A 24,256-nucleotide genomic window follows, 5' to 3' on the forward strand; every position below is an offset into this window, starting at 1 on the left:
TTTGGTTAAAATACCTTAATTAATCTTTTTTTCCATTTTTTGTTTCCACGTATGTATACATTAGTATACAACCTCTTAGATGATGTACCTGGAGTACAGAGAATGTCTGACATTTTAATTTAAAAATAATATATATTTTAAAGCTAGATTCATATTATTTTTATGTAACATATGATCATATAATATGTAATGTAACAGTAAATATATTAAGAGATGGTTATGTATAAGCTTTACTGATAATGTTACAGATAGTTGGTTCATGATGAGTGCTTAAGGCTTGTACATGCTAGTGTTGTATTATTTATCAAGGAATTGTAATAGGGAGCAACAGCTTTAATGGTGTATCAGCTGCGATGCTTTGCTAGCCTTAACAACTATTTATTTGATCTTCCTAACTATAAATCGAACTGTCAACATCTGTGATATTTTATCTAATTATGAATGCCAAAATGTGTGTTTCTACCATACACATGTAACAAAGATCTTATTTCACTCTCTATTATAGCGCTAAGTTAATAAACAACTATGCCATTGTTCATTAAACCACAGGGTGTCAGCTTTGTGCCATAGGCCATAAACTAAAACCATGAAAAAAAGTAGGCTTTGTGGAGGAAGCAAAGACCTGGGTAAGGCATAGATTTATCCATAACGCAGTAGCAAGCCATTCTGACAGGCACTCCATATCAGACCAAAAATGCTCTGGCAACATTCACATCACTAGTGTACATATCCCCTATGCCTCTATGACAGCCAGACATAGAGAAAGTTGCAGTTAGTTTTGGGTAAACTACTCTTACAACAGTATTACTACTAGAGATATTAACTGTTCATTGGAAAGTAACTTATGTGTTAGCAAAGTAGCTAGTGGTATGACAAGTAGTTGACTGAATAGAAATGTAACTGACCCCATTTCATACATATCCTCATACATAACACGTAATGATAGTTTACTGTCTGAATAGGGTTATGGTTTGTTTGTTTTTTTTTTTCATTTTGAGCACATTGTATTAACACAGCTGTTTGTTTCTTCTTTCATTTACTTTCACAAGAAGTTATTCAGATAACTACTTGAGAAGTTTTTGAAAAAAACTGAAAGTAGAACTTGCTAATATTTATTTGTATTTGGAAGTATTTTTATAAGTAGTTTTCATCCAATGAAGCGTTTCAACTATTTTACACCTGGTGTATTGATTATTGGTGAAGGTTAACAACTGAGCTCCCTAAAGGTCCAGATAAGTTTCAGCAATTCACTACAATGGTTATAAGCTGTTGTGACTTTTGATACAATTCAGATTGTCATTTGCACTGGTAAGCAATTCCTGCATAATTTTCTTCATGCATCCCTCCACTCCCTGTAGGCATGTACTGTGTGTACACATGCATGGATATAGCCATCAATGACAGATAATTGCATCCAGTTATTATTATCTTTGTAATTTTGATAATATTGACTGCCACCTTCCAAACTCAATAAATTACTTGAGAATTAATTAATTCAAGCATATTTTTGTATATATAAAATAGATGAAAGCCTCAAGAGCTGGTGAGTGGAAGGATTATCCAAATATTATCAACATTTTAATGAAAAGGGAATATACTTTTACCAAGATAGATTTTGTCAAAGTAGAATTAAAAAAAAATAGGCTTACCTCAGTTTTATAACTACAAATTAGAAGCAATTCAGAGAAGATGAATTAAGAGCCAATTAGTACATGATATTCATTCCTTTTTAAAATACATTATATAAACTTGTGGTGACTCAAGTTAAATGCATTGTAGCAGAGATGTATGGAATTCTTGAAAATGACCAGAGTGAGGAAGATATCAAGACAAAAAGTAACAGGAAGATTAGTTTAAAACTAATATAACAGGAGAAGACTGGAACAGTCTTGCTGGCAAAGTCATATTTATTACTTTAAGAAATGCAAGCAAATTATAATGCAAGAATAACTGCATAAAATGTGGAATGTGGAAACGGCATGGAAACCATGGCCCATTGTACCCATATATTCCCCTGTGAGATGGAAGGATAAAAATACATATGATGTACAACTACCAATGAAACCAGAATATATTTTTATATACCCCCTCTTCAGTATCTCATAGGAAATTATGAGTATTAAATTATAGAATCTTTATAATCACAGCAATTAAATAACCCAAAACTCGCTAAATCCGCAGGTACCAGAGAGCAGTGCATGTAAAGAAACTGAAAATGAAATCTATGCAGTGGAAAAAATAAACAGGATAAGAAATCAACCATTTTTATTTAAGAATAAATGGGCTAAACAGGCTGATACAAACTTCCTATATTCTTCAGAGAAGTGCATACAAGTGTTAAAATACCGATTTTTTAATTTTTAATTTGTGTTTATCCTGTTAATTTAAGTGTTACAGTTATTTATTTATTCTTCTGTCTTGTAATCACTTGAGAATCTGAGCTTCACATACTGTTTATCTCTTATTACAATGCAGACACAATAAATGTATGTATTAAAAATGTTTGTGAGGTCTATTTGTAGTGCCTGTGACATGTCTTGCTTCAGTCTGTATCCACCTGCAATGGTGGCGCTCTTGTTGGGGACCACATGAGGGAAAACCATAGGTAATGCTGTATCCTGTATTATTCATTAGAATGGCACATTCTCAAAATTAACCATAACTATAATTCAATGGACTACAGTTCAAGTACATGACATTCTCCAAATTAACCTGAATTATTTTACTTTGGGTTAGGTTTGAAGGATTTCAACAGATATTCCTGTCAACTTTACTTGTCTTTAATTCACTAATGAACACTGGTGATTTGTTGTGGTGCCTTCATTGGAATTGTGACATTTTATTTACAAACCTTTGAAAACATTTGTTTTCAAAAAAGGGCACAAAAATTGTGCATTCATCCCCCCACAAGCACATGATATGTAAATGTTGAACTGGGCTATCAATTTCTTTTTCAGTGAAAAAGAAATGGAATAATCTGTCATTAAACCATCACTAAAAGGTTCAAATTTGAAGACACCTTGCAAATCTAAACAGATAAAATTGTGGCCTACTCGGTTGGTATATTTAAGGGTAAGGCAGATTTCAGAAGTGAACGTTAATGATGTAAGCTGACCAAAATTCATTAGAAATCAAAAATGTATCACATCCTGTTTCCTACCTTACTTACACCTTAAAAATATACTCAAGGCAGTATGCTTTCATCCAGGCTTCTACTCCACTATTCCAATTCCACCACTCTCTCAGTAGCCAGCTAACAGTAACATTGCACTGCTAACATATCCCTGTGCACCAACAAGTTCACCATGCACACGCAGAGGCTACATGTGGGATGCAGAGAACACCCCACCTCATTCACCCAACATCCTCCCCATTACACAGCTGCTCTCTTAACATGCCTGTTGGCTTAACATTGGCATGTGCGTGGACCAATTCATCCATAGCTTGAAATTCCTCTCAGCATTTCCCGGATTACACAGTTTATGAAAACCTACTATGTCAAATCAGGCCAACCTTCATAAAACACAATATGTTCACATGAAAACTAAACACCTCTTAGTAATATACACTGTAACATAGACAACGTACACTGAAATGCAGTTGACTCTTTAAGGCAATTTAACAAAATCGTTGGATAGCATTTGATCAACTTTAACCATATGCAACCATAAGCAATCAATAATCTCCATTTTACAGGAAACATGGCAGGAAGGAAAAATGCATGTTCCCTCCCTGTTATATCCATGAACACAAACACGGAAAGGCACTATTCAAAAGCATGGAAACATATGAGGCTGAGTAAATGTCTGACATAAAACATCTGGACAGCACTGCATCTGATAGGAATGTAAAAAAAAAAAAAAAGAAAAAACTAATTTCTGAGTCTGGCTCATCACCCAATCAGCTTTCAGAGTGTAGAGTGAAAGCGATGTGTGACACAGCGCCTTTGTCCTTGACTGGAGCTGAGCTGATACATTTTCATGCCTCGCATAGCAGAACAGGTGTTTACCACACTGCAGCACACAGCTCAATCAGGCTGAGTTCCATAGCTCTGTGTGAATGGGCAATGCACACCCCCTACTGGCAATGGGGCATAGTATAACTGGGGAAAATCCTTTGTGAGGCAACTTATTAACTTGAAATTAATTGTTCAAAATGTCTTTTAATGGGCAAGCTGTTTATATTGACTTCATTTCCCATAAAAGAAAGATTGAGTAATTGAGTAATGGGAATTTAATATGCAGTTTAAGATAAAAGTAATCAAAAACTCCAAAACCATTTTGAACATGGTTATCATGCAGCACTCAGGTCTCTTCTTTCCCAAATAAGATCATCCCTCTTAGAGAGTGAAAAATGGCAAAATGAAACAATAATATGTGGTCATCTGGTCAATAACACTCAGACATTATACCATTCATTCAAATACTGATAAATTATTGCACTTCTAGTTTGCGTGTTTTGGCAAAGGATGCTTATATTTGTATACGTTGCTCAGCTGCGTTGTAGTGTTCTGCACAAGGATGAGAGCATTTGAGGCAGAAGATCAAAAGCAGGCATTTATGGCATTTATGACCTGCAATGCTGGCGGCAGTAGTCTGTAAAACTCATTTGTAAATTGTACCCATTTAGCAGGCAAGCAGTGTTTTTAATTGAACCAGTAATCCCCTTGAAAGGGGGGATTTTAATCTTAATAGGGCTATCTGGTTAAATGAAGGGTCAATTAAAAAAAAATCATTAAGCCCTGCTGCAACATTTCACTAAGTATAGTGATTCAGTTACAGAGTCGAAAGAGAGCGCCAGTGCATAATAATCAATTAATATTGATCATTAATTGATCAATATCTTTTTATGAGGATCTTTAAGCTTCCCCATGATCAACACATCTGCATGAATCCTCCCCAAACTGAGGAACAGAGGCAACTTTCCAAGCCATGCACAATACCCAACAGTATCGAATAAAACGGACCTGCTAAGTGAATCAGACTGAATGCAAATAAAGGACTTGTGGCAGGAAGGTTTCAGGATCAATATCCATATGAATACAACTACTCCACACCTTAGCGATGCATTTGCATCAGCATAAATCCATGGATGAGAAAATCTTTAAAGATCATTTGGTGAGGCCGAGTGCTTAGTAAATCCAGTAAGGGCATTACCTTACAAGTTAATTTGATCTCGTCTTGGCTCAGTGTATTATCCACAAACATCATTCATCGCGTAACAATATTGTCCACATTAGTGTTTATGCAAATATTTATAGACCACACATTGACAAATTCACACAACACACAATACTGAAAGTAAGGCAAGCATACTATTTGTTGAAACATTTAATAAATCACAAATGCTTGTTCATATGTGCAAAGTATGAAATCTCATAATCAATACCTAAAGCAAAGACTCACAGAACATCCACCATTGTTGCTATACAGGGGATATTTATCAGAAATGTTGCTGTATTTCATCTTGCACATTTTCATAAACATCTGCAGTTGTGCTCAGGAGACCTCCGGTTAGCAGGTCTGTCTCTTTATCACCATGCAGTCTTCACAAAGTAACATACCAACAAGACAGAAAAACTGAAATACAGTATCAATGCTCACTCGGAGAGTGTCAAACAGTAACACAAATGGTGAATTATTTGTAATCAGATAACTGAGTTTATTGACAAAAGACCATACAATTTTAAAGAGGTTGGGAGGGAAAAAAGAAACAATTCTGTAATTGTAATTGTGTGGGTTGTCAGCCTGTCAGCCATTTGAGTAACCATCATGCTGATATTGAGTTCTGAGAGAGATGGTAGGATGGGACGCTACAAGCAATTTTCTCTCCTTAGACAATGTGGATACAACATTGAGGGGAAATTCAGTGAAATAACAAAAGCAACATCAACCTCCACTGATATACATCTTCAGACTTCTTCAAAGGTGGGCTCACAATGGCCATTCTTCATTTTCTCATCTTTGCTCTAAGTGCTTGATTATTTTCTTTCAATAAAAAACTGCAATCCGAATGATAATGTGCTGATCTGTAGTTCATGTAAACTACAACTCCTTACCACATTCCTCGACATCATAGCCTGAAGAATTGGTATCATAGCCTGAACACCTACCATTTTGCACAATTTATTAAGCTGATAACCTTAATAATAGGAGTAAAACCAGATTTTCTCACAACATAGAGAGGGTAGCATAACTGTATAACACTGCTTTTAAATTTAACTGCTTAAAAAACATTCAACCCCCTTGCCCAGATGACAGATATACACCCTGTTAATGTGCTGTGAACTGCAATTCATCACCAGCATGATGCTGCTTCCAAAATAAACATTGTGAAAAGACAGAAAGAAGACTGCCTACCAAGGGCAAGGTACATGCTATAGAATAAGTTTAAAACGCGTAAGGCATTGTTTGGACAACACACACTTGATTGCGAATAGCACTTAACATTAGCCACTAATGACTGGTTACAGAACTGTCAGCATCGACTAGTAAAATCTGACATCTAGAAACACAGAAAGTCGCGTCTCATTCTCGAACAGAATAGTGTTATTCCAAGCAGTGATTTTTGTATTCCGTCCATCTTCTGTGATCTAGTTTTTAGGCTTCCTGCAAGTTTGCAGAAGACTTCTGATGATATTTTTTGCTCCATCTTCTCAGTTCCCAGATTCTAAATACAAGAATACATTTGGTTTACTGTTCCAAAAATAAGATGAGAAAACATGTATGCAACTAAAATAACTTCCCCATTTAGGGAAACAGTAAATCAGTATTTTTTTTTTTGAAGAAAGAAAAAAAAAAAAAAAAAACAGAGCCTTCAAGTAATCTCAGGGACTTTTGAAGGCATTTTCTATTCAAAGAAGAGAAAGAAATATATCCCTAAACTAGGGCCTTGCTTGAGTATTCTGTGCTCGTCCAAGACTCAACTGGTCACCCTCAGTAAATATACAGCAATTAATCAATACAACTAAATCTAACATAAGGCTGCTCATACAATTTTTCCACACCCTCCGACAAGAAGTCACTGTGCAAACATTTTGTATCGGTTAAGTGAAGGACATGCGCTCTGTGTGTCTTTTCTTACTGCCTCTCCTGCAGATCCACACAGCTGTTGAAGAACTGAAAGTCTTCTTTGCGTCATTTTTTCTGTCCTACTCTTGAATTTGCTGAATTAAAATGGGGAACATGTCCTTGCTAACCAAATGCCACAGTGTTGCTGTCATAGAACGCAACCATCTGTTCTGCTCAGAATCGTGCATTTAGGGCAATAATTTGCCATGAAAAAGGTTTACTGTAGCTATTAAACAACTAGCTTTACCACCAACCCACCTGCATAAGCTAGCCAGCTACTACCAGTTGGTAACAGGTAGTTAAGGGAGATAAGGTTATGTTATATACAGAACATACAAGTGAATAAACCCTGTGTGAATTCCACAGACTTAAATGTACATATTGCTAAAATACTTCGGGGACCAGCCTTCCAAATTCTACCAAATACCAAGGTGTGGCTGCAGTTTAAGATGTGTTTGTTGGTCTAGCAACCTTGCAGGTCTAAAGTAGAGCAGGAGAAGAAATTAAACTAAACATGACTTGATATACCACTTGTTCTAAAATCAGAGCAATTCTCACCAGAAGCTGTATAATAAATGATAACTGATGTAAAATGTACATTATATGTGAAATTAATCCAGGTACTCTATGCAAAGCATAGAGCAATTAGTAATAGACAAGAGGACCAGCTCCACACTGCTTCAAGACAGAGAGCCAGTTTACAGGAGACTTGTATGCGCTGCAGACTTACCTTTAGTAGATGAAGAGGACCCTGGTTCGGGGAAGAGTGGTAAAGGAGTCAGCCATCTTGCGTACCTTGGCGTAGTTAATGAAGCCCCTGAGGAATAGCAGGAACCCTACGGACATAAAAAAACAAACATTTATGGTCCCATCCTGATTCAGGGACGTCAGTGTCTGTTTCCATTACATTCACAGCACACGGAGACATGCAAACAGGCGTACACTCATCATGTCGACTTTAAGCGTTTACCATGAGTACAGTTCAGGATGTCTATGGCCTGATTTAATCTCCATACAAAGAAATAATAAGGAATTTTATAATACTCACCCAAAACCAGGAAAACCCACCATAGCCAGTACTGGCCATCAAAGTATCCAGGGAAATATGTTGAAAACTGGAAATTCAAAGAGGTAGAACAAACACCGAGTCATTGGGACGTGAAGTGGAGACTAATCATGCTCAAAGCGCTATCAGAAGCAGGAAGTGCGTACAGAATACTTATGGTATGGCCTGCTTCATCGGTTTGTGAATTCAGCAGCTCAAAAGTAAGGTCTGAGTCAACTTTCTCAGACCGAATGTCTCAATACATTCTGCCAAGATCACTGCATTCTGCAAACATGGGGAAACGGGACTGTCCTATCCTGGCGGGGTCACTCCTCTCAGACTCTGTACTGGTGGTGGTGGAATGAACTCCCCACGGGGTTCAGGACAGCAGAATCACTGGCCATCTTCCAATGCAGACTGAAGACCCAACTCCTCAATCCCTGCTCCCTAACACCTGCTACTTTTAGTATGTGTTGTTTATTTTACATGTAGCATTGCAATGTGTTTTGGATTCTGTGATTTAGTGACTGATGTATGGTAGTATACTTGGCTTCCCTTGTCTAGTCAGGCTGCGCGAGTTAACTTAGAATAGGGCTTGAATAGTGCTACACCCACACTCACTGGTCTGGGAGTGTTGTTAGCCTGGTCTGACACTGTTGTGCATTTTACTTGAATGGATACACTTATGTTCTATTGTGCTGGAAGTCACTCTGGGTAAGAGCGCCTGCTAAATGAATGTAATGTAATGTAAAATACCTATGCAAAAAGTGAGTGGGAACATGGAGCGGGCATCTAGTTGGTCACTTCATGCGGGGTTAGGGATGGCTGTGAGCACCCCAGCGGAGCTTACCCGGACAATAAGGATCCACTTGATGAGCGACAACCCAAACCCAGAGATGGCGCCGTAGCGGCCGGCTGCCGAGGTGGTCAGACAGAATGACAGGAAGAAACCGATCCAGTTGAAGAGGAATGCCACTGGAAAGTCACGAGAGAGAACTTAAGCAGCAGATTCAATGCGGCCAAGGACCGACCAACCCAGTTACACGACTGTGATTCTCTGAGTGCACAGCGGGAAGTACAGCCTGGGTACACTTCCAGGAATGCTGTGAATGAACCGGTTCAGTGTCCGTGAGTTACAAGCATCTGCCCGGGGAGGAACTGCCAATCCTCTCATGAAGGACTAATATACATATGCAAAGACAATGTCATGTCATGCAAGAAGTATTGCACAAGACATAACCATTACCAGGGGTGGCAGTGTACCATAGTGGTAAGGAGCAGAGCTTATAACCAAAAGGTTGCCAGTTCGATTTCCCACTGGGGCACTGCTGCTGTGCCCTCAGGCAAGGTACTTAATCCCTCAGTAAAATATCCAGCTGTATAAAAGAGTAACATAAAAACTGTAACACATGTGAGTCGCTGGATAAGAGCATTTGCTAAATGACAATAATATAATATACAGTATATATATAGTATAATGTAACCTTTGGCTGCTCCAGGCTTCAAGTGCTCTACAAGCTGGCAGGCAGTAGCCGCTGCTTGTTGTGCTCTCAAGCATATCGCAATGACTGTAAAGCACGCCGCTGTCCAAAGTCACCTCTCCGCCAAACAATAAATTGTTCAGGAAAAACCGTGAAGCCTGTAAATGAAGCCATGCACTTACTGAAGAAAGTCAACATGAATATGCCATCGTTTCCTATCCGCAGCTGGTCGGCGTCATCAAAGTCATCCCGAGCCACAAACTCATCGTCCTGCAGGAGAGCAGGAGAAATTGACAGGTTTTCCTTGTGTACAACAACAGTACCATGGCAGATGAGAGACAGCTGATGGTACATCTACAACATATCCCGATAAGGGTGAAAATGAGGACAATGACATACCGTAAAACCCATGGTACAAGATTCATTTTAATTACTAGTTTTAATTAGGTTATGAAAAGGAGACGCAACTAATACATAAGTGCAACCTGTACACTGATATAAGACAGGTGGAGAATCTGCATTTGTTTTAACAGTTTAAAAATGCAAGCAAAGCACAATATCATAACAAAGGTAACACAGTAGCCAAAGAGAGGGCCATGTCCTTGCAACAAAATGAACCTGTAATAATGCAACAGTGTAATGTGGAAATGACAATCTGTGCATGTGACAAACAGCAGGGCCAAATGAGGGCAATAGTTGAATGATTACTATTTAAATATTACATTCATAATCACGATCATGAATTATTTTCATTTTCCGTAGCTGAAACAGGATTTAAATTTTGTATTACATAGGAGCTGATGAATCACTCTGATACAGCGATTTGGAAATATGTGTGAATTTTTTCACACAGTTAAGTGGTGCAGTCCATGCAAGCATGAAAACTTAATGTTTTTCCCCCAAAGTAGTACACGTGTGTGTCTTGAACTGCAAGTTTTATAGTATACAGTCTCATATTAAACATATTCATCATTATATCACATCCACATCAATGTCAACTGATGGGAAGGCTGCTGACTAGTGGTGTATCACAATTACTTAACAGGGTATCTAAAACAGAATCTGCAATGCTGGCTCAGAACATTAAGAAATAGAGGAGGTTTGAAAGATTTGGAAGATTTGGAAGACTTCTTACATCAAGCGTCAATCAAACCCCTATGCCAGGTATGGCTGATTGATTAATTGATTGATTGATTGATTGATTGATTGATTGATTGATTGGGAGAGAGAACACATTGCAGTTTCTTTTTAAATGGGCAGAACCGTTTGTCTGCACATCGGCACGGTCTGGGTCACATGTGCAGGACAGATCACACCAGGCTTCCACTCTTACTGTACCTCCAGAGAATAGCGAGTTACATCACCAAAAGTGTCCAACCGTTCCCTGTGCTGTACGTAAGCAGTGCATGGCAAAGAGACACAAACCAGTAAAAAATAGGGGGGAGAAGAAGAACGTAAAGCAAATAATATCCCTGGCCCTGCTAGGTATTAACTCTCCTTCCATCAGGTGACAGGGAGTTTACTTTAAAAAAACATACGCCAACATCAGGGCATACTGCATAACACAGGGGATCAATGTATCTACTTTTGCCTCTACTCAAACTCTAACACATCTCCCCAGAATTTTATGCACTAAGCCACTGTCACATTGAAACCTATGGTGCATGTTTCTTAATTAAAGGTTTCCCTCTTTGTGGCACCCAGAGATGTCATGGCGATGAAAAAGTGATGTGGGAAGGAACAGGGAGTCACTCACTCTTCCAGGGACAAGAGGAAGGGTGGCTTCTGCTTTGGTTCTCTCAGCTTCATCGTAGGAGGGAAGAGTGGTAGCAACATTGTAAGAGGGAGGTTTGGGGAACCCGCCATCTTCTTTGTAGTCAAAATAGGCTGAGAAGAAAAAAAAAACAAAATGGACCTCTTAGACTACAGTGTTTTAGTCATACAAAGTACCCTGCAGAAATAAGGGTGGATACTCCTGCTAGAGTTTGATTACAACAACAATAAAGATTGTCTGGAGAGCACTGTACTGTTGGCAGAAGCTCTAGCCAATCAAATGAGTCAATTAAAATATTCTGTTAATTTTACCATGCAATATAGGGATGTCTATTGTCCCTTTAGGCTTATCTAATTCATTTTAGTTGGTAAACCGAATTAATTTAGCGTCACAGATTATACTGTAAAGTACAAATATAATAACCACTATTAATCATTGTAAGGTATTATATACAGAAAGCTGAACAGTCTGACTGTGTAAGCAGCTGTTTGGGGCTGTGGTTCTGCTTGTGCTGCTACATTTGTATGTTGCTTTTTGTCTGCATACCGCGCTGCTCCTTTGGGACGCACCATAAATAGTCTTCATTGCATGGGCTGATTCCTTATCCGTTTATGTGGGACACAATATCGCACTCCTGAATACAGAATGCAGCATGCATCTCGGACTGATTAATCTTTGCACCATTTTATGTGATACTCCACATTCAATAATGAACAGTTTTGCCCATTAAAAAGCAAATATCTTCATATGAATTTTCAGAATTGTGATGATATTCTCAATACGTGATCATAAGGAAAAATTCTGCCACGCTTATTTCGATGGAGTCTCCACGTCTTTACAGGCAGAGAGCAGGAGGCTAGACTGCAGTGCCCTGGATCCTGAGTGTGGCGGCACGTGGCACAGCGGCTGTCTTACCTGCATTGTCTGCTGCAATGCTGCTGTAAGGAGGAGGGGCATCGGCGGCTACCTGGGAGGCCTCGCCTGGCTCTTCCTCATTGGTTAACTGCACAAAGAGACAGACAGTACTGGTTGGAATCGGTATGCGGCTGACCTTCATTCTTTTTTACTTCTTGTTTCAGTCCTTGCTAGAGTAACAAACCGTGTCCTGGACTGATGTCATGCACTGAAGCAGGCAATCATCCTGTCTCTCACATTTCCGCTAGTTCCTCGACCCCCTGACATTTTTCAGCTTTTCACAGAACTCCATACCTCTGTGAATTTGTGATATTTCTTTGACCCCGTGACTCTCCCTCCAATGCTGAATAGTGTCTCTTTATGGCAACTGTCCCATACTACAAACACTGACCACTTTCACCTGCTGACCTCCAACACAGTAACATACTGTACAGCCTGTTCTGTGATCAACAGGAGACTTGAAGCTGAAATGATCAGTTTGACTCTTCCCATGACAGAATTAACTGCACTGTGCTAGCTAGAAATTAATGTTTATGATCATGCACACATTACATGGAAAATGCCGTAAATTTGTTACTAAGCCATTTTATCAGTTTATCAGAGGCTGCAACAGTATCCTCCTTGACAACTTCCTTTTCGGCTGTGTTGGGTCCTCTGTGATGAAAATACTGGCATATGGTATGATATATGCATACCCTCTCCTAAATAAAACAAATCATATTTCGCTGTTAAGGTTCTAACGTTTTATAAGGATGTTCACAAATAAAGTAGGGTCATACACGTCACATAACACAATACCAGCACATAAAGTGGGCATTACAATCTTTATTAAAGCAGATCCGGTATTATACAATACAGCAATATTGGCACCAAGAAGCACAACTTTGCACAGACTGTCTTCAGACTGATGTGAATACCTTACTACTTTTCATTATAAAGGGATTATGTTAAGATGAGAACAGCAGGGCAAATGTGAACCTTAAGGACACTTTAAACAGCTTTAGTCCAGGTAGGATCCTATAAGCAGTGTCAAGGTTAATTTTGTGGCCAAGGAGATATGCTCATTAGAGACCACTCTACAGGAACATACCTGTACTTTAGCTCAGGCCATTTTACAGTCCATTATTACTTGGAGAATGTGTCCCCTCCTGTGTCCAAACCAGGACAACATCCCTGTATAAAAGACTGTGTTGAAAGGGTGTGTTTGCTCAGGGTTCTGGAATTGGATCTTATTATTGAGACATCTGTGCCACAAAAGCAGGACAACAAATCAATTAAAGCAAGTGAAAATTACTTCCATTAAAAGTTTACCACAAATGCATGAGTTTAATGGAATTCTAGGATTTGGTCCTGAAGATTTTTAATACTGTGTTTCTGGGTAACTGTGCTAAGATCTATATACAGAGCTATTCAGATCTCAAGAGAGCCTCAAGCCGATAATGCTGCTTATCCTGAAATAGATATTTTAAAACACAGTAACTTCCTCCAGTGCAAAATGCACTAAATGCCAGCTTGTCTACTTCTGAAGCCTTTTCAACTGCACAACATCAGTTAAAAAAATTCTCACAGCACGTAACATTTATTTTTAATTATTTGATATCACATCTGATTGAAACTACAGTTAGTTTCTGGCAAAATCCACAAATCTTATCTTATTATGATACTGTAATATCTTTCCCAATAAACGGCATACTTTCAATCTTAAAGCAAGTTGTACAGTCAACAGCTACATTCTTAACATTACATTCTTAACATATACTACATAATACTTTCTGAACAGGTTATGCATAATCTGTAAAGTATGTTTATGGTATTGTGTTGTCGTAAAGGTGCTGAAACGCTGACGAACTTGAAAACTCAAAATCTATGTCCCATTCAAAAATATAGGCTACACCTCATCTATTGACAATGGGGAAGAGCAGAGGACATGCCAACCTGACACTACGACTAAGAAAAACGCTGCACTTATTGAGCACTGTTGACATCATAAATGCTGCATTATTAATGAAATCCTCTCTGTGATAACAATGTTACATGTGATAATGCTTTCATACAAAAAGCCTATATGTCAGGGGAAAAAAATGACATGTCAGGGAGAATGTACATTAGCTGAGGCGGTTTTGGATGTTATACAATTTTTAGTCAACAGATAAATAAATTTCAGTTTCCCCCAGATGCAACACATACAATTAACCCCGCTACACCAGGGTGCTTCTCACCAAGGACACTTCCTGAGCATGACAATATATCTGCAAACAGATAGTTCTTTAATACAATTGACATGCTGTGGGCTAATTTAATTGGTTACTGTTATCTACTCCTTAATTTGTAATTTCATCACCTTTCATTGTAAGGGCTCTCGAGATAAGTGGCCCTGGGACCTGAGCAGCCACTTTGATAAGGCATTTGGAACAGCACAGAAGAATACAGGAATCATCTTTTCCAAGACTGATATAGAAACCTGAAAGTCTGCCAGGCAGCCCTCTGCCTCCTGGAGATACAGGGCAACTGTGGGGTATCAATGTTTTATTTTAACTTTCAGTTTGCAATGGAAAAAATAACAAATATCTGGAAGGACGATATCAGCAGAACTGGGTGGGCCCATCTGAGGCAAACCCCATGTTATACAACAGCCCAAAAGTTATTCAAACAGAATCACCAGTGCCTGGTGAGAGAATGAAGAATGTTTTGCCACTAGTCATTAGTGTTAACTGTGCATGTTTTCGTGTGCTAAAAAAAATGAAAGGAAGCACACAAAATAAATTTAAATAATAAATCCTGCTATTTTCAATGGATAATTTTGTAGCAGGAGGATCCACCCTAACAGAGCAGGGAGATGCTAGCCTGCCATACTTAACACATTACGTCCGTCTCACTGTTGACATTTGACCTTCCCTTCTCTGCGCTTCAGTTTCATATGATGTGTCTGATTAGTTATTGCCCTCTCAGTCACATGCCTCTAAGCATGGGCATGGAGATGCAAAACATGGCATTTTCATGGTTTTTCTCTAATGAGCACACAGGCCGTGGGTCAGAAAGGTCATCCAATCATGGGGTCACAACACCGCAAGGCAAAATCATTAAAATCTAGCCTAATTTACGATATACTAGAAAAACTGACACAAGGCAACACTCAGCAATAAGTATACTACACTGGCATGGCAGTCCATGGCAAAACCCAGCGATGCATTTTGGACACACATCATGGCAAGTTAAAAAGACCTCACAGTGCACACTTCCCACACTTATCATGGATTGACTCATCATTATTGTGAGTATCAGCAACTTTCTTTACCACTGGGTTGCTGTTCAGGTACAATATGGCCAACATTAAACATATGCTTTGAAAAACATTTGTCAGTTTTCGCACAGTCAATTCACATTTGACCTTTCTTGGTCATAGTCTCTAGATCTGCTCTTAATCAAAATCTTTCAGTCTATCAGTATTGAACAGCATACATTATACGAGTATATATATGAGTAAAAGTGTAGGCAGATGTTCGTGGGTGCTGAATTATCGTTAAATCTGTATAAAAAAAACAAAAAAACCGCTTAACCACTATTCTTTAACTGCATAACATCGAAATCTGGTTATGCATTTACGTTTATCTTACATTTGTTCTTGCAAAAAGTAACATGTGCACAGGAAGATATAACAGTGGAGGATGAATAAGACTCCATACATAATATGATTTAGTTTAAAAACTACAGTGCTGTGAGATCTACACGAGCGTCTTGAAATGCTGCCAAATGGAGCGTGAACATGGTATAATCAATACAGAGTTTTTTCTTTTCTTTTCCAATTAACTAAGTGCGGCTAAGACCTTATTCTGAAAAAAAATTATCACAATATTTATGACCTGTTGGTATGGGGTCGTGATGAGCTAGCCACTTAGCCAACTAGCCAACGAACGACTCAAGTATATAGTGTTGTCTATCTGGTAAATACTGTCTAAAAGAAAACTTAGATACATCTACAACTACCGATAATTATTATCTCTAATCAATAAATGAATTTAACTAGCAATATAGCTAGTTAAATGAAACTAGCTAACATTACTTAATTATCAACATCGAGAAATTTCAAATAGCTAACCTTACGTTAGCTAGTCAGCTAAGTAAGTGAAGAAATGAAAATTCACTATTTCAAAATCAACGTCGATTCGAATTAGCTCGTAGGCCAACCGAGACAAACAAAGCAGTGGTTTAAAGCAATGATGGTGGGGAAAAAACGCCTAACGTAAACACTGCACATACGGTTAACTAACGTTCAATCAGTCGTAATCCATTTAAAAACAATCAGGCCTACCTAATGTCCCACAACTCAAGCACCGTCATTTCCCACAAGCAGTACCGGCTACTGCCACATCTTACGAGATCGCTTTAACGCCTGCTTTACCGAACACATTTCACTTACCGGCTGATATCTATTGTTTTGCTCTGCCATCCCAACGTGGGCGAAATGCCTTCGGAGACCACGTCCAGAAACTGAATACGATAATAAAACCGATCAGCTTAATGGAGGCAAAAAACGAAGCTATCTTGCCAGCCACTGACTTGCGACGTGTCTTGAGTACGCCTACTTCCTCCCTTTCTTCCACCCCTGCTCTTAGTGTCTTTGATTCAGTTCCCTGTGGCTCTCTCTTGCTACATCTAAACAACGTCGCCTTGTGCCACCATGCACCTAGCTGGCTACCGGGGGATATGGCTACAATATTCTACCGTTTAGCTAGACTGCTAAGCAAGAGTAGCTAAATAGCTCATGTATTCGTGCGTGCGGGCCTGTACACGGAGCAAACTGGAATTAGGTGCAAATCGATTTTACTGTGTTAGGTCTTTCGGTCCTTGTTGGACCTTTTCCAAAGTGCATTTATCGGGGTCTTACATAGCTGCTCTGTATATCTCGTCTATCTTCATGGTGACATTGTGTGCATACACTATATCTTACCAACAATCTGCAAACTATTCAGAAAGTGAACATGATTGCAGCACTTTGTTTTATTTAGTCTAAGGTTGTAGAGGAGGATGTCACGGACGAACATTAGTTCGTAGGGCGTCGTTCAATGTGCAATGCGTGATATGTTATAAACGGCGCTACACAAGACCATTTTCCCTTGTTGAAGCAAATCATTATTATTTGTTTCTTACTGAAGTTAACTTTCCTTTGTCGGCCTATTTAGCAGAAATGACTGGAGCCAGGAATGACCTGTCTCATTGTGAAGGGCCACCCTTTGAAAGAACTACATTTCACTATACATACAGTACAAGATATAGGGCAACCTGCTTCTGTTTTAATAACATCTTGTTCAAGCTCAGGCTTGTTTGTGGGTGTGCCATATGAGGGTACTGTAAAATTTAAACTTCACTTTGGCAAAAAACATTGAGTAAAAATATCTGACAGATTAGACTGGTAAAAGCATGTTAGTGAATAAGCAACTGAGATTTTTATCATAGGGTGTGTTCCAAAATGTTCTGTGCTTGCATACTCAATGATCAAGGTCCAATTACAGTAAGTAAGACATAGCCATAACTGTGAACTGTTCCATTTTGCATTTTCTTTTTCAGTGTCATTCTTCCCTGAAAGGTGCATGTTAAAATTATGTTTACTTAATTGACAACAACTTTAATGTGTATTTCCTCACATGGGGAACAGAGAAATGCTAGCTCTATGGTGCAGCATTAGGGCATGGTGGCTGTGGAGCTGGGCGTGACACTTTCAAGTTCATTTCCCTGTGCACCTGGCATTTGAACCTGTGCACTTGTCATTTGAATTCATAGCATTACTGAACCTGCAATGGTCTTTTCATTTCACTGAGGATTAAGGAGTATCTAATGGTTTGTGTATATAACTAAATCATTCATGCAGGTAGCTCTTAACTACCATAAGGGAATAGAGCAGCTATCAGCAAATTTCTGATGAGTAAAAGTATTGGTCTAAGCCCATTCGCTCAGAGTTACCAACTAAATCATCAATGTTGTGAAGCATTTCACTTGTACAATAATTACACAGATAATTTATAACCATAAATCCAATGGCTATAATTTGAGTTACGCAAAAACCTAAATAATTTGGCGTTGACACTCTATAAGACAAAGGTGTTTAACCAAGCTGAGACTTAAAATTAGAGAATTAAAGATAAGTTGCTCCTATCAGGTGGCCATCAGATATATTTGCACACTTTAAAATAATATAAAACTTGTATTTCTTCTGTTGAATAATTTTTTTCCTACCATGTATCAAGGGCAAAAATGCATCTGTAGGCCACTGTATAACTATTGTCCTAGCTGCTCATTACACCATGTATTTCCCTGAGAGGGAACTCATACCATCTGTACAAAAATCAAAAGACTAGTACCTTATATTCCTGCTAGGCCCCTGTTCAGCATAGACTTGGCATAGTCATTATTTTTGCTACTGTGAATGCCTGAGTCTCTTTCAACAGTTGTCTCCTTGACAAGGTGCTTCATAGGCACTAAAACACATGACCCTCAAAGATTCACATGATTTTACAAATATTTTTAGACCTACACCATCACGTGATTTTGGTCACACACATTTTTGTCATTGTTGATGGACACTACATCCGCAGCTTTTTCCCTGGAGGGGCATAAGTGGTGCAGAGGAAGTGTAAGTGCTGTACACTGCTATTATGTCACAATTGGACAGGAAGATGAAACCAGCCCCCAGATCAACATTCCTTGCCGTGTCTTCCTGTTTCTGTTGATTGTACCAACCATTGTCTTACAAAACATGTGGTCCAGTTCATGACAGTACAAAGTAGCTGAAACATCAGCTTATTGCTCACCATCACATGCATCATTTTCAAGCATTTTCATCATGCAAGTTAAAAAATTAACCAAACGTAAGGTAGGGTTTTCCCACCCAAAATAAAAGTTTTAAGAATACAATTTGCCATGTGTTGATGGACTAGCTACATTTGCTAACACTAATGCTGAATGGCAGAACCTGCCATCATTGGCCACCCTCCTTCTCAGAGTGGATAAATAAAATGACAGCTTTGGTTTTTACCAACAAAATTAGTTATCAGTCAAATTAGTTACACTTAAATATTCTTCTTTAAAAAAATTTAATAGAATTTTAAAGAACAGAAATAGCATTTTTAACATGAATGTCTGCATAGATTAAAACTCTCAGTGATTGGTTAATAAACATTTGTATCTTTCAAGAGTGTTCAGCCAGTGACACAGTCTCATTACTCTAAATAGGCTATTTTTGTAATCCTTCATGAACTGCAAAACCTTCCTATAATGAATCTGTATTGAGGTATACATTAAAATGCAGCATTAGTGGAATCAGTAATGTATCCTATCATTCCTTAAATTTGTTAAGTTTAAAAACATGGAATGACGGAAAAACAAGCTATAAGTCATCCGTTGGTTAAGACATATGATTTACATCTGGGATCAATATGCAGCTTTGTATTGGCACTCAGTCACTGTAGGGTTTCTCAGCTGTTTCGCTGCTCTGCATTTGAGACAAGGGCTCCACCAATTTATTGTGCACCTGCATCATTCCTGCAAGCAGAACAGCAGAGGACGGTTAGATCTCCATCTACAGTGCACAGCCCTGGAGAATAACCACTGTTGTGACTATTGTGATGGATCAATGAGACATGACTGACAGTGATGAGCAGAGGGACAGATCTGTGTGGGCATATGCATTTGATAGCGAGTCATCATTCCCTGAATGGGACGACTTTTCAACCACTTCAAAGAGACAACAGTGGCTTCCGGACCTAGCATACAACAAACTGTGTGATTCAAACAGGCCAGTTAAGGTGAAGTAGAAACTGATTCTTTTTCTCCATTTAGCACACAAATGACATGTAAAATTATTATGCAGATTAATTCAGGTACCTGTTTTTTGGATGTTATTCTAACCAAATTTTAAGAGAGTTTTTTTTCTCTAATCTTTCCAATGATGCCATGGCAAAAGTTTGTACTTCACTGTAAACAGTGACCAGTTCTGAAAGGTGTGACTGTAAAATTTACACCTCAGAAGTCAAGCACGCATAGTTTGGTTTTGAGCATTTTCATATTAGGTACCATTTCTAAGTAAGATACTTGAGAAAGTAGTACTTAAACAGCTAAATATTTTATTAGAAAAAGCATCATCCTGGAAAATTTTAAATTAAGATTAGACTACTAGCAATGAGTCAATGGCATGCTATTGAATGTTGACTCTGGTTAGACTTTAGTGCTTGGCCCTTGGTATAGTGAATCACAACTATTTACTATATCAACTTTAGAAACAGGTAGATCCTTGTGTCAAACTCGTTTAAGCAGCTTAAAATCATATTTAACAGATGGACAATTCCTTTTTGGTTTAAGATCTTATGTTCAAGGAGACTGTGTGTTTAAATAGGTGAGTGTTACACATGGCTTCCTACAGTGTTCCAGCCTTGGCCCTTTGTTATTTCCCCCGTACATGTTCCCAACAGGGGATATAATATGATTTCTGGTGGTTTTCTGGCAAGGGATAGACAAATTATCACGTTGCCTCAAATATCAGACAAGAGCAAAGAGTTATTTAGCATAAGCTACTTTTTGCACACACTTCAGATCAGACCCTTACCCTTAAAGTACTTGACAGTTTTCACACGTAGCTCGAGGGTGGCATCCTCATCGCACACAAAGACGGTCTGCGGGTGCTGCTGGAAGGCTGACACTGTCCACATGTGGTTTACGCCCTCCTCAATGGCCTTGTAGAGCGCAAAAGCCTTGTGTGCTCCAGTGATAAGAATCAAGACCTAGAGATATTGCATAACAAGCCACATGGTTTGAGGGTGTTATTACTATTCATTCATTTAACACTGGTTAGCAATGATTTCAGAGCAGTAATAAAACTCTCTAACTGCATGGTTATGTGGGCTTAGGCTTCTCTTACTGGTGTCAGGAGATGAAAAAAATACCAAGCTCTACCTCTCTGGCATCCATGACAGTGCCCACCCCCACTGTTAGGGCCATGGTGGGCACTTTGGCCAGGTCACCACCAAAGAAGCGGGCGTTAGCCAGGATAGTGTCCAGAGCTAGCGTCTTTACCCTGGTGCGAGAGACCAGACTGGAACCTGGCTCATTAAAGGCGATGTGCCCATCAGGTCCGATACCTAAGAGAAGTGGACGAGTCAGGGACTTATTGCAAGTTGTGTCAGCCACCTGCACTGGCAATATTTTCACACAAGCATGACGTCATGAGTATGCATGAGTATAGTGGTTAAGGAGCAGGACTCGTAACCGAAAGGTTGCCGGTTCGATCCCCGCTGGGACACTGCTGCTGTACCCTTGGGCAAGGTACTTAACCTACAATTGCCTCAGTAAATATCCAGCTGTATAAATGGATAACATTGTAAAGAACTGTAACCTATGTAAGTCGCTTTGGATAAAAGCGTCTGCTAAATGAATAAATGTAAATGTAAATGTATGCACACACACACACACACACACACACACACACACACACACTCAATCGGCAAGGCAGCAAATGTGCAATCAATATGCTGATCATATCACAAACCACAGATTAATTGACACTTTCCTGTCTCGCCTGTACTTGAGTAAACTAAAGCTAAGTACTGCTGAAAAAATGACCGTAAGAATTATGCTGTGACTGTGAACAGTGAACAACTGTGAAAGCATCCAGTTTCCATTATATTGTAATTCAACAATTTATCACCCAAATCTTTGTATGAAGCTTTGACCCTGTGTGATACCTGCAATATGAAGCCGAAGACAGCTCTGACTGCAAATCTAACCATTGTCCTTTTGATCTTATGTTCAGTCACCACAAGAAGCTGTATCAATTTTTTAAAAAGTCTTATTTTAAGCAGATCACTTGTCGTAACTCATAAAGTATGAGATCTGAGCACTAGAGTCATACCTCCAACAAAGAGCTGGATTCCTCCCGCAGCTTTGATCTTGTCTTCGAAGGCCTGGCACTCTGCTTCTAGATTGGCAGCATTGCCATCCAGGATATGGGCATTCTCCGCTCGGATGTCAATGTGTTTAAAGAAGTTATTCCACATGAAGGAATGGTAACTTTCCGGGTGATCTCTGGGAATTCCTGTGTGTTCAAAAGGACCATATGAATTCAATTTTAAATATTTAATATATATCTACTATATAAGGCGTGTATAGATGTGAGTCACATTAGTCATTACAACACCTCACTTAAAGTGAAATGACTTACCCACATATTCATCCATGTTGAAGGTTTTGACATACTTAAAGGAGACCTCTCCATTTCTGAAGTATTCAATCAGTTTCTTGTAGCATCCCAGAGGAGTACTTCCTATTAGATTAATTCAGACAAGCATTATGATGACAAAAGACTATGTAAATCCACAGGCACCTGTTTGCTGAGCACAATGCAATTGTAGGGCATGACACATTTCACATGCAATGTAATAAATTGCTTAGGTACATTATGCAAAGTACAATGGAGATGTTGTCTGAACTGGGTGAAGGAGTGACTCTGAAATCTTTCTTCATTGTCCTTACCTGTGGGGAGTCCTAAAGTGAAGAATCTGTCGGGACCTGGATTAAATTGAACGATTCTGTTCCTGATGTACTTCGCCGCCCATTCACTTGCCTTGTCGTAATCATCGACGATAATCAGTTTCATTTTCCTAAATACAGGCTGATATTAAAAATGCATACCGGTTACTTGACTAAGTGGAAAACTTCAGTTATAATGCCACCAGGACACCATCTGTATTAAATTCTGCCCCACCTCCATCAGACTTTAGCCCCATAAAGAGATCAACATGGAAAGAAATACAAAGTTCGGGCAGTACATGACGTGTATGTTAACGCGAGTACAAAAAGGTGCAAAATTAAAATATTTGTACGTGAGAATAGGATCTGTGCTCACAATAGTGCGGCAGTAAAAATAAATAAATTAAGTATTGTAGCTCGGTTTATTTACGTTTACTCCAAAATCGCTCCCACTTCTTGTTCCAACATGCCAGTTTTCTGCATTTTAGTGTCAGAAGAGTTCATTTACGTGAACTTACCAAGACCGCTGATAGTTGTACTGTCTTCCTATTTCGTCAAGTTGTCCTCCTGTAAGCGTTAACAATGAAAGCAGGAACCGGTCATATGACAGGGGTATGGCCAAGGCTGCGCTATTTTTTATTGTCGAGTATTACGGTTGTATGCAAATCAGAAGTCTGACCAACCTAACGACCCTAAAGAATGGTCCGCGTCACATGAAGGTTGAAAATTTAGTGAACTAATGTAGGAATGGCAGTGCTGTGACTTTGTTGGAAGTAAAATGTTGGACGTTGGACAACAGGGTCACATCATCTTGAAAATGAAACTTCTTCAGACGAACAAACAATAACGTTCCGATACCGTTTGAGGACTCAGCGTTTGTTTATTAACTTTTCCATATACAGGATGTTCTTCTTAGTTACGGGAGTATCCATTTGTGTCAAAGCATGTTTAAACTGAAAGGGCTACAAATGTAAAGACGACATTGCGTAAGTTTTACTAGCGATTACGTTTACATACTAAAGCTCATCAGTGAGATAAGGCTTATCAGTGATTCTACCATTCAACGTCTCAGGTCAGCATATGACATTATCACTGTGCCAAGCATGTAATAACATATGATGGGTGAGGTCACCTTCAGGACATATTCGCTAGGCATCTAAAAAAATTTTTTCTTTGACATTACAAGTTTGATAAAGCTTCTTGTCCTCATTGCAATTCTGAAGATTTTGGGTACAGATAAACATGTAAAGAAACACAACCTGGAATCTTTATTTCACTGAATAAAGATTAAGACATAGAAAACCAGGAAAAAGAACATGAAAGAGCACTGACAGAATTTCTCCTCTCAAAGTGACTCTAGAGTAAGACTCTCAATGCGCATATACAGAAATGAAAGCAGCATCCACAGGATGAATAAAACATGAGGATTTAACATGACTTTAGTATATGAAAAGTA

General features: G+C 38.8%; 2 protein-coding genes across 3 annotated transcripts; both read right to left on the minus strand.

Annotated features, from left to right (window-relative positions):
* Positions 1 to 5,315: 5,315 nt before the first annotated feature.
* LOC118791373 (NEDD4 family-interacting protein 1-like) lies at positions 5,316 to 17,111 on the minus strand. Its single transcript, XM_036548717.1, has 8 exons — positions 16,703 to 17,111; positions 12,286 to 12,373; positions 11,353 to 11,483; positions 9,779 to 9,866; positions 8,966 to 9,090; positions 8,119 to 8,185; positions 7,801 to 7,906; positions 5,316 to 6,669 (listed from the first exon to the last, which is right to left on the minus strand). The coding sequence occupies exons 1-7, from the start codon at positions 16,730 to 16,732 to the stop codon at positions 7,803 to 7,805; spliced, it is 633 nt and encodes a 210-aa protein (XP_036404610.1). The 5' UTR covers positions 16,733 to 17,111; the 3' UTR covers positions 5,316 to 6,669; positions 7,801 to 7,802.
* A 2,374-nt stretch (positions 17,112 to 19,485) lies between these two features.
* Positions 19,486 to 24,214, minus strand: gnpda1 (glucosamine-6-phosphate deaminase 1). Of its 2 annotated transcripts, XM_036548487.1 has the most exons (8): positions 23,484 to 24,214; positions 23,319 to 23,367; positions 22,804 to 22,942; positions 22,493 to 22,594; positions 22,184 to 22,366; positions 21,229 to 21,413; positions 20,882 to 21,056; positions 19,486 to 19,821 (listed from the first exon to the last, which is right to left on the minus strand). In XM_036548487.1, exons 3-8 carry the CDS (start codon positions 22,925 to 22,927, stop codon positions 19,736 to 19,738), a joined length of 855 nt encoding a protein of 284 aa, XP_036404380.1. In that variant the 5' UTR covers positions 22,928 to 22,942; positions 23,319 to 23,367; positions 23,484 to 24,214; the 3' UTR covers positions 19,486 to 19,735. The 2 variants fall into 2 exon arrangements, with proteins under 2 accessions (XP_036404380.1, XP_036404381.1); XM_036548488.1 differs by lacking the exons at positions 23,319 to 23,367; positions 23,484 to 24,214 and adding an exon at positions 23,231 to 23,309.
* Positions 24,215 to 24,256: the final 42 nt, after the last annotated feature.

The sequence above is a fragment of the Megalops cyprinoides genome, chromosome 16 (genome assembly GCF_013368585.1).
Source record: "Megalops cyprinoides isolate fMegCyp1 chromosome 16, fMegCyp1.pri, whole genome shotgun sequence".
Taxonomy (NCBI): domain Eukaryota; kingdom Metazoa; phylum Chordata; class Actinopteri; order Elopiformes; family Megalopidae; genus Megalops; species Megalops cyprinoides.

Bases quoted from the DNA above. Each gene is read 5' to 3' on its own strand.
- gnpda1 (XM_036548487.1), bottom strand. From the start codon at position 22,927: ATGAAACTGATTATCGTCGATGATTACGACAAGGCAAGTGAATGGGCG. The intron at 21,414-22,183 runs GTATGACTCTAG...CACTTCTCTTAG, and splicing joins AATCCAGCTCTTTGTTGGAG to GTATCGGACCTGATGGGCAC. The intron at 21,057-21,228 runs GTAGAGCTTGGT...CAATATCTCTAG, and splicing joins CTGTCATGGATGCCAGAGAG to GTCTTGATTCTTATCACTGG.
- LOC118791373 (XM_036548717.1), bottom strand. From the start codon at position 16,732: ATGGCAGAGCAAAACAATAGATATCAGCCG. The intron at 11,484-12,285 runs GTAAGACAGCCG...TTTTCTTCTCAG, and splicing joins CATTGCAGCAGACAATGCAG to CCTATTTTGACTACAAAGAA. The intron at 9,867-11,352 runs GTGAGTGACTCC...GCTCTCCTGCAG, and splicing joins TTCCTCTTGTCCCTGGAAGA to GACGATGAGTTTGTGGCTCG.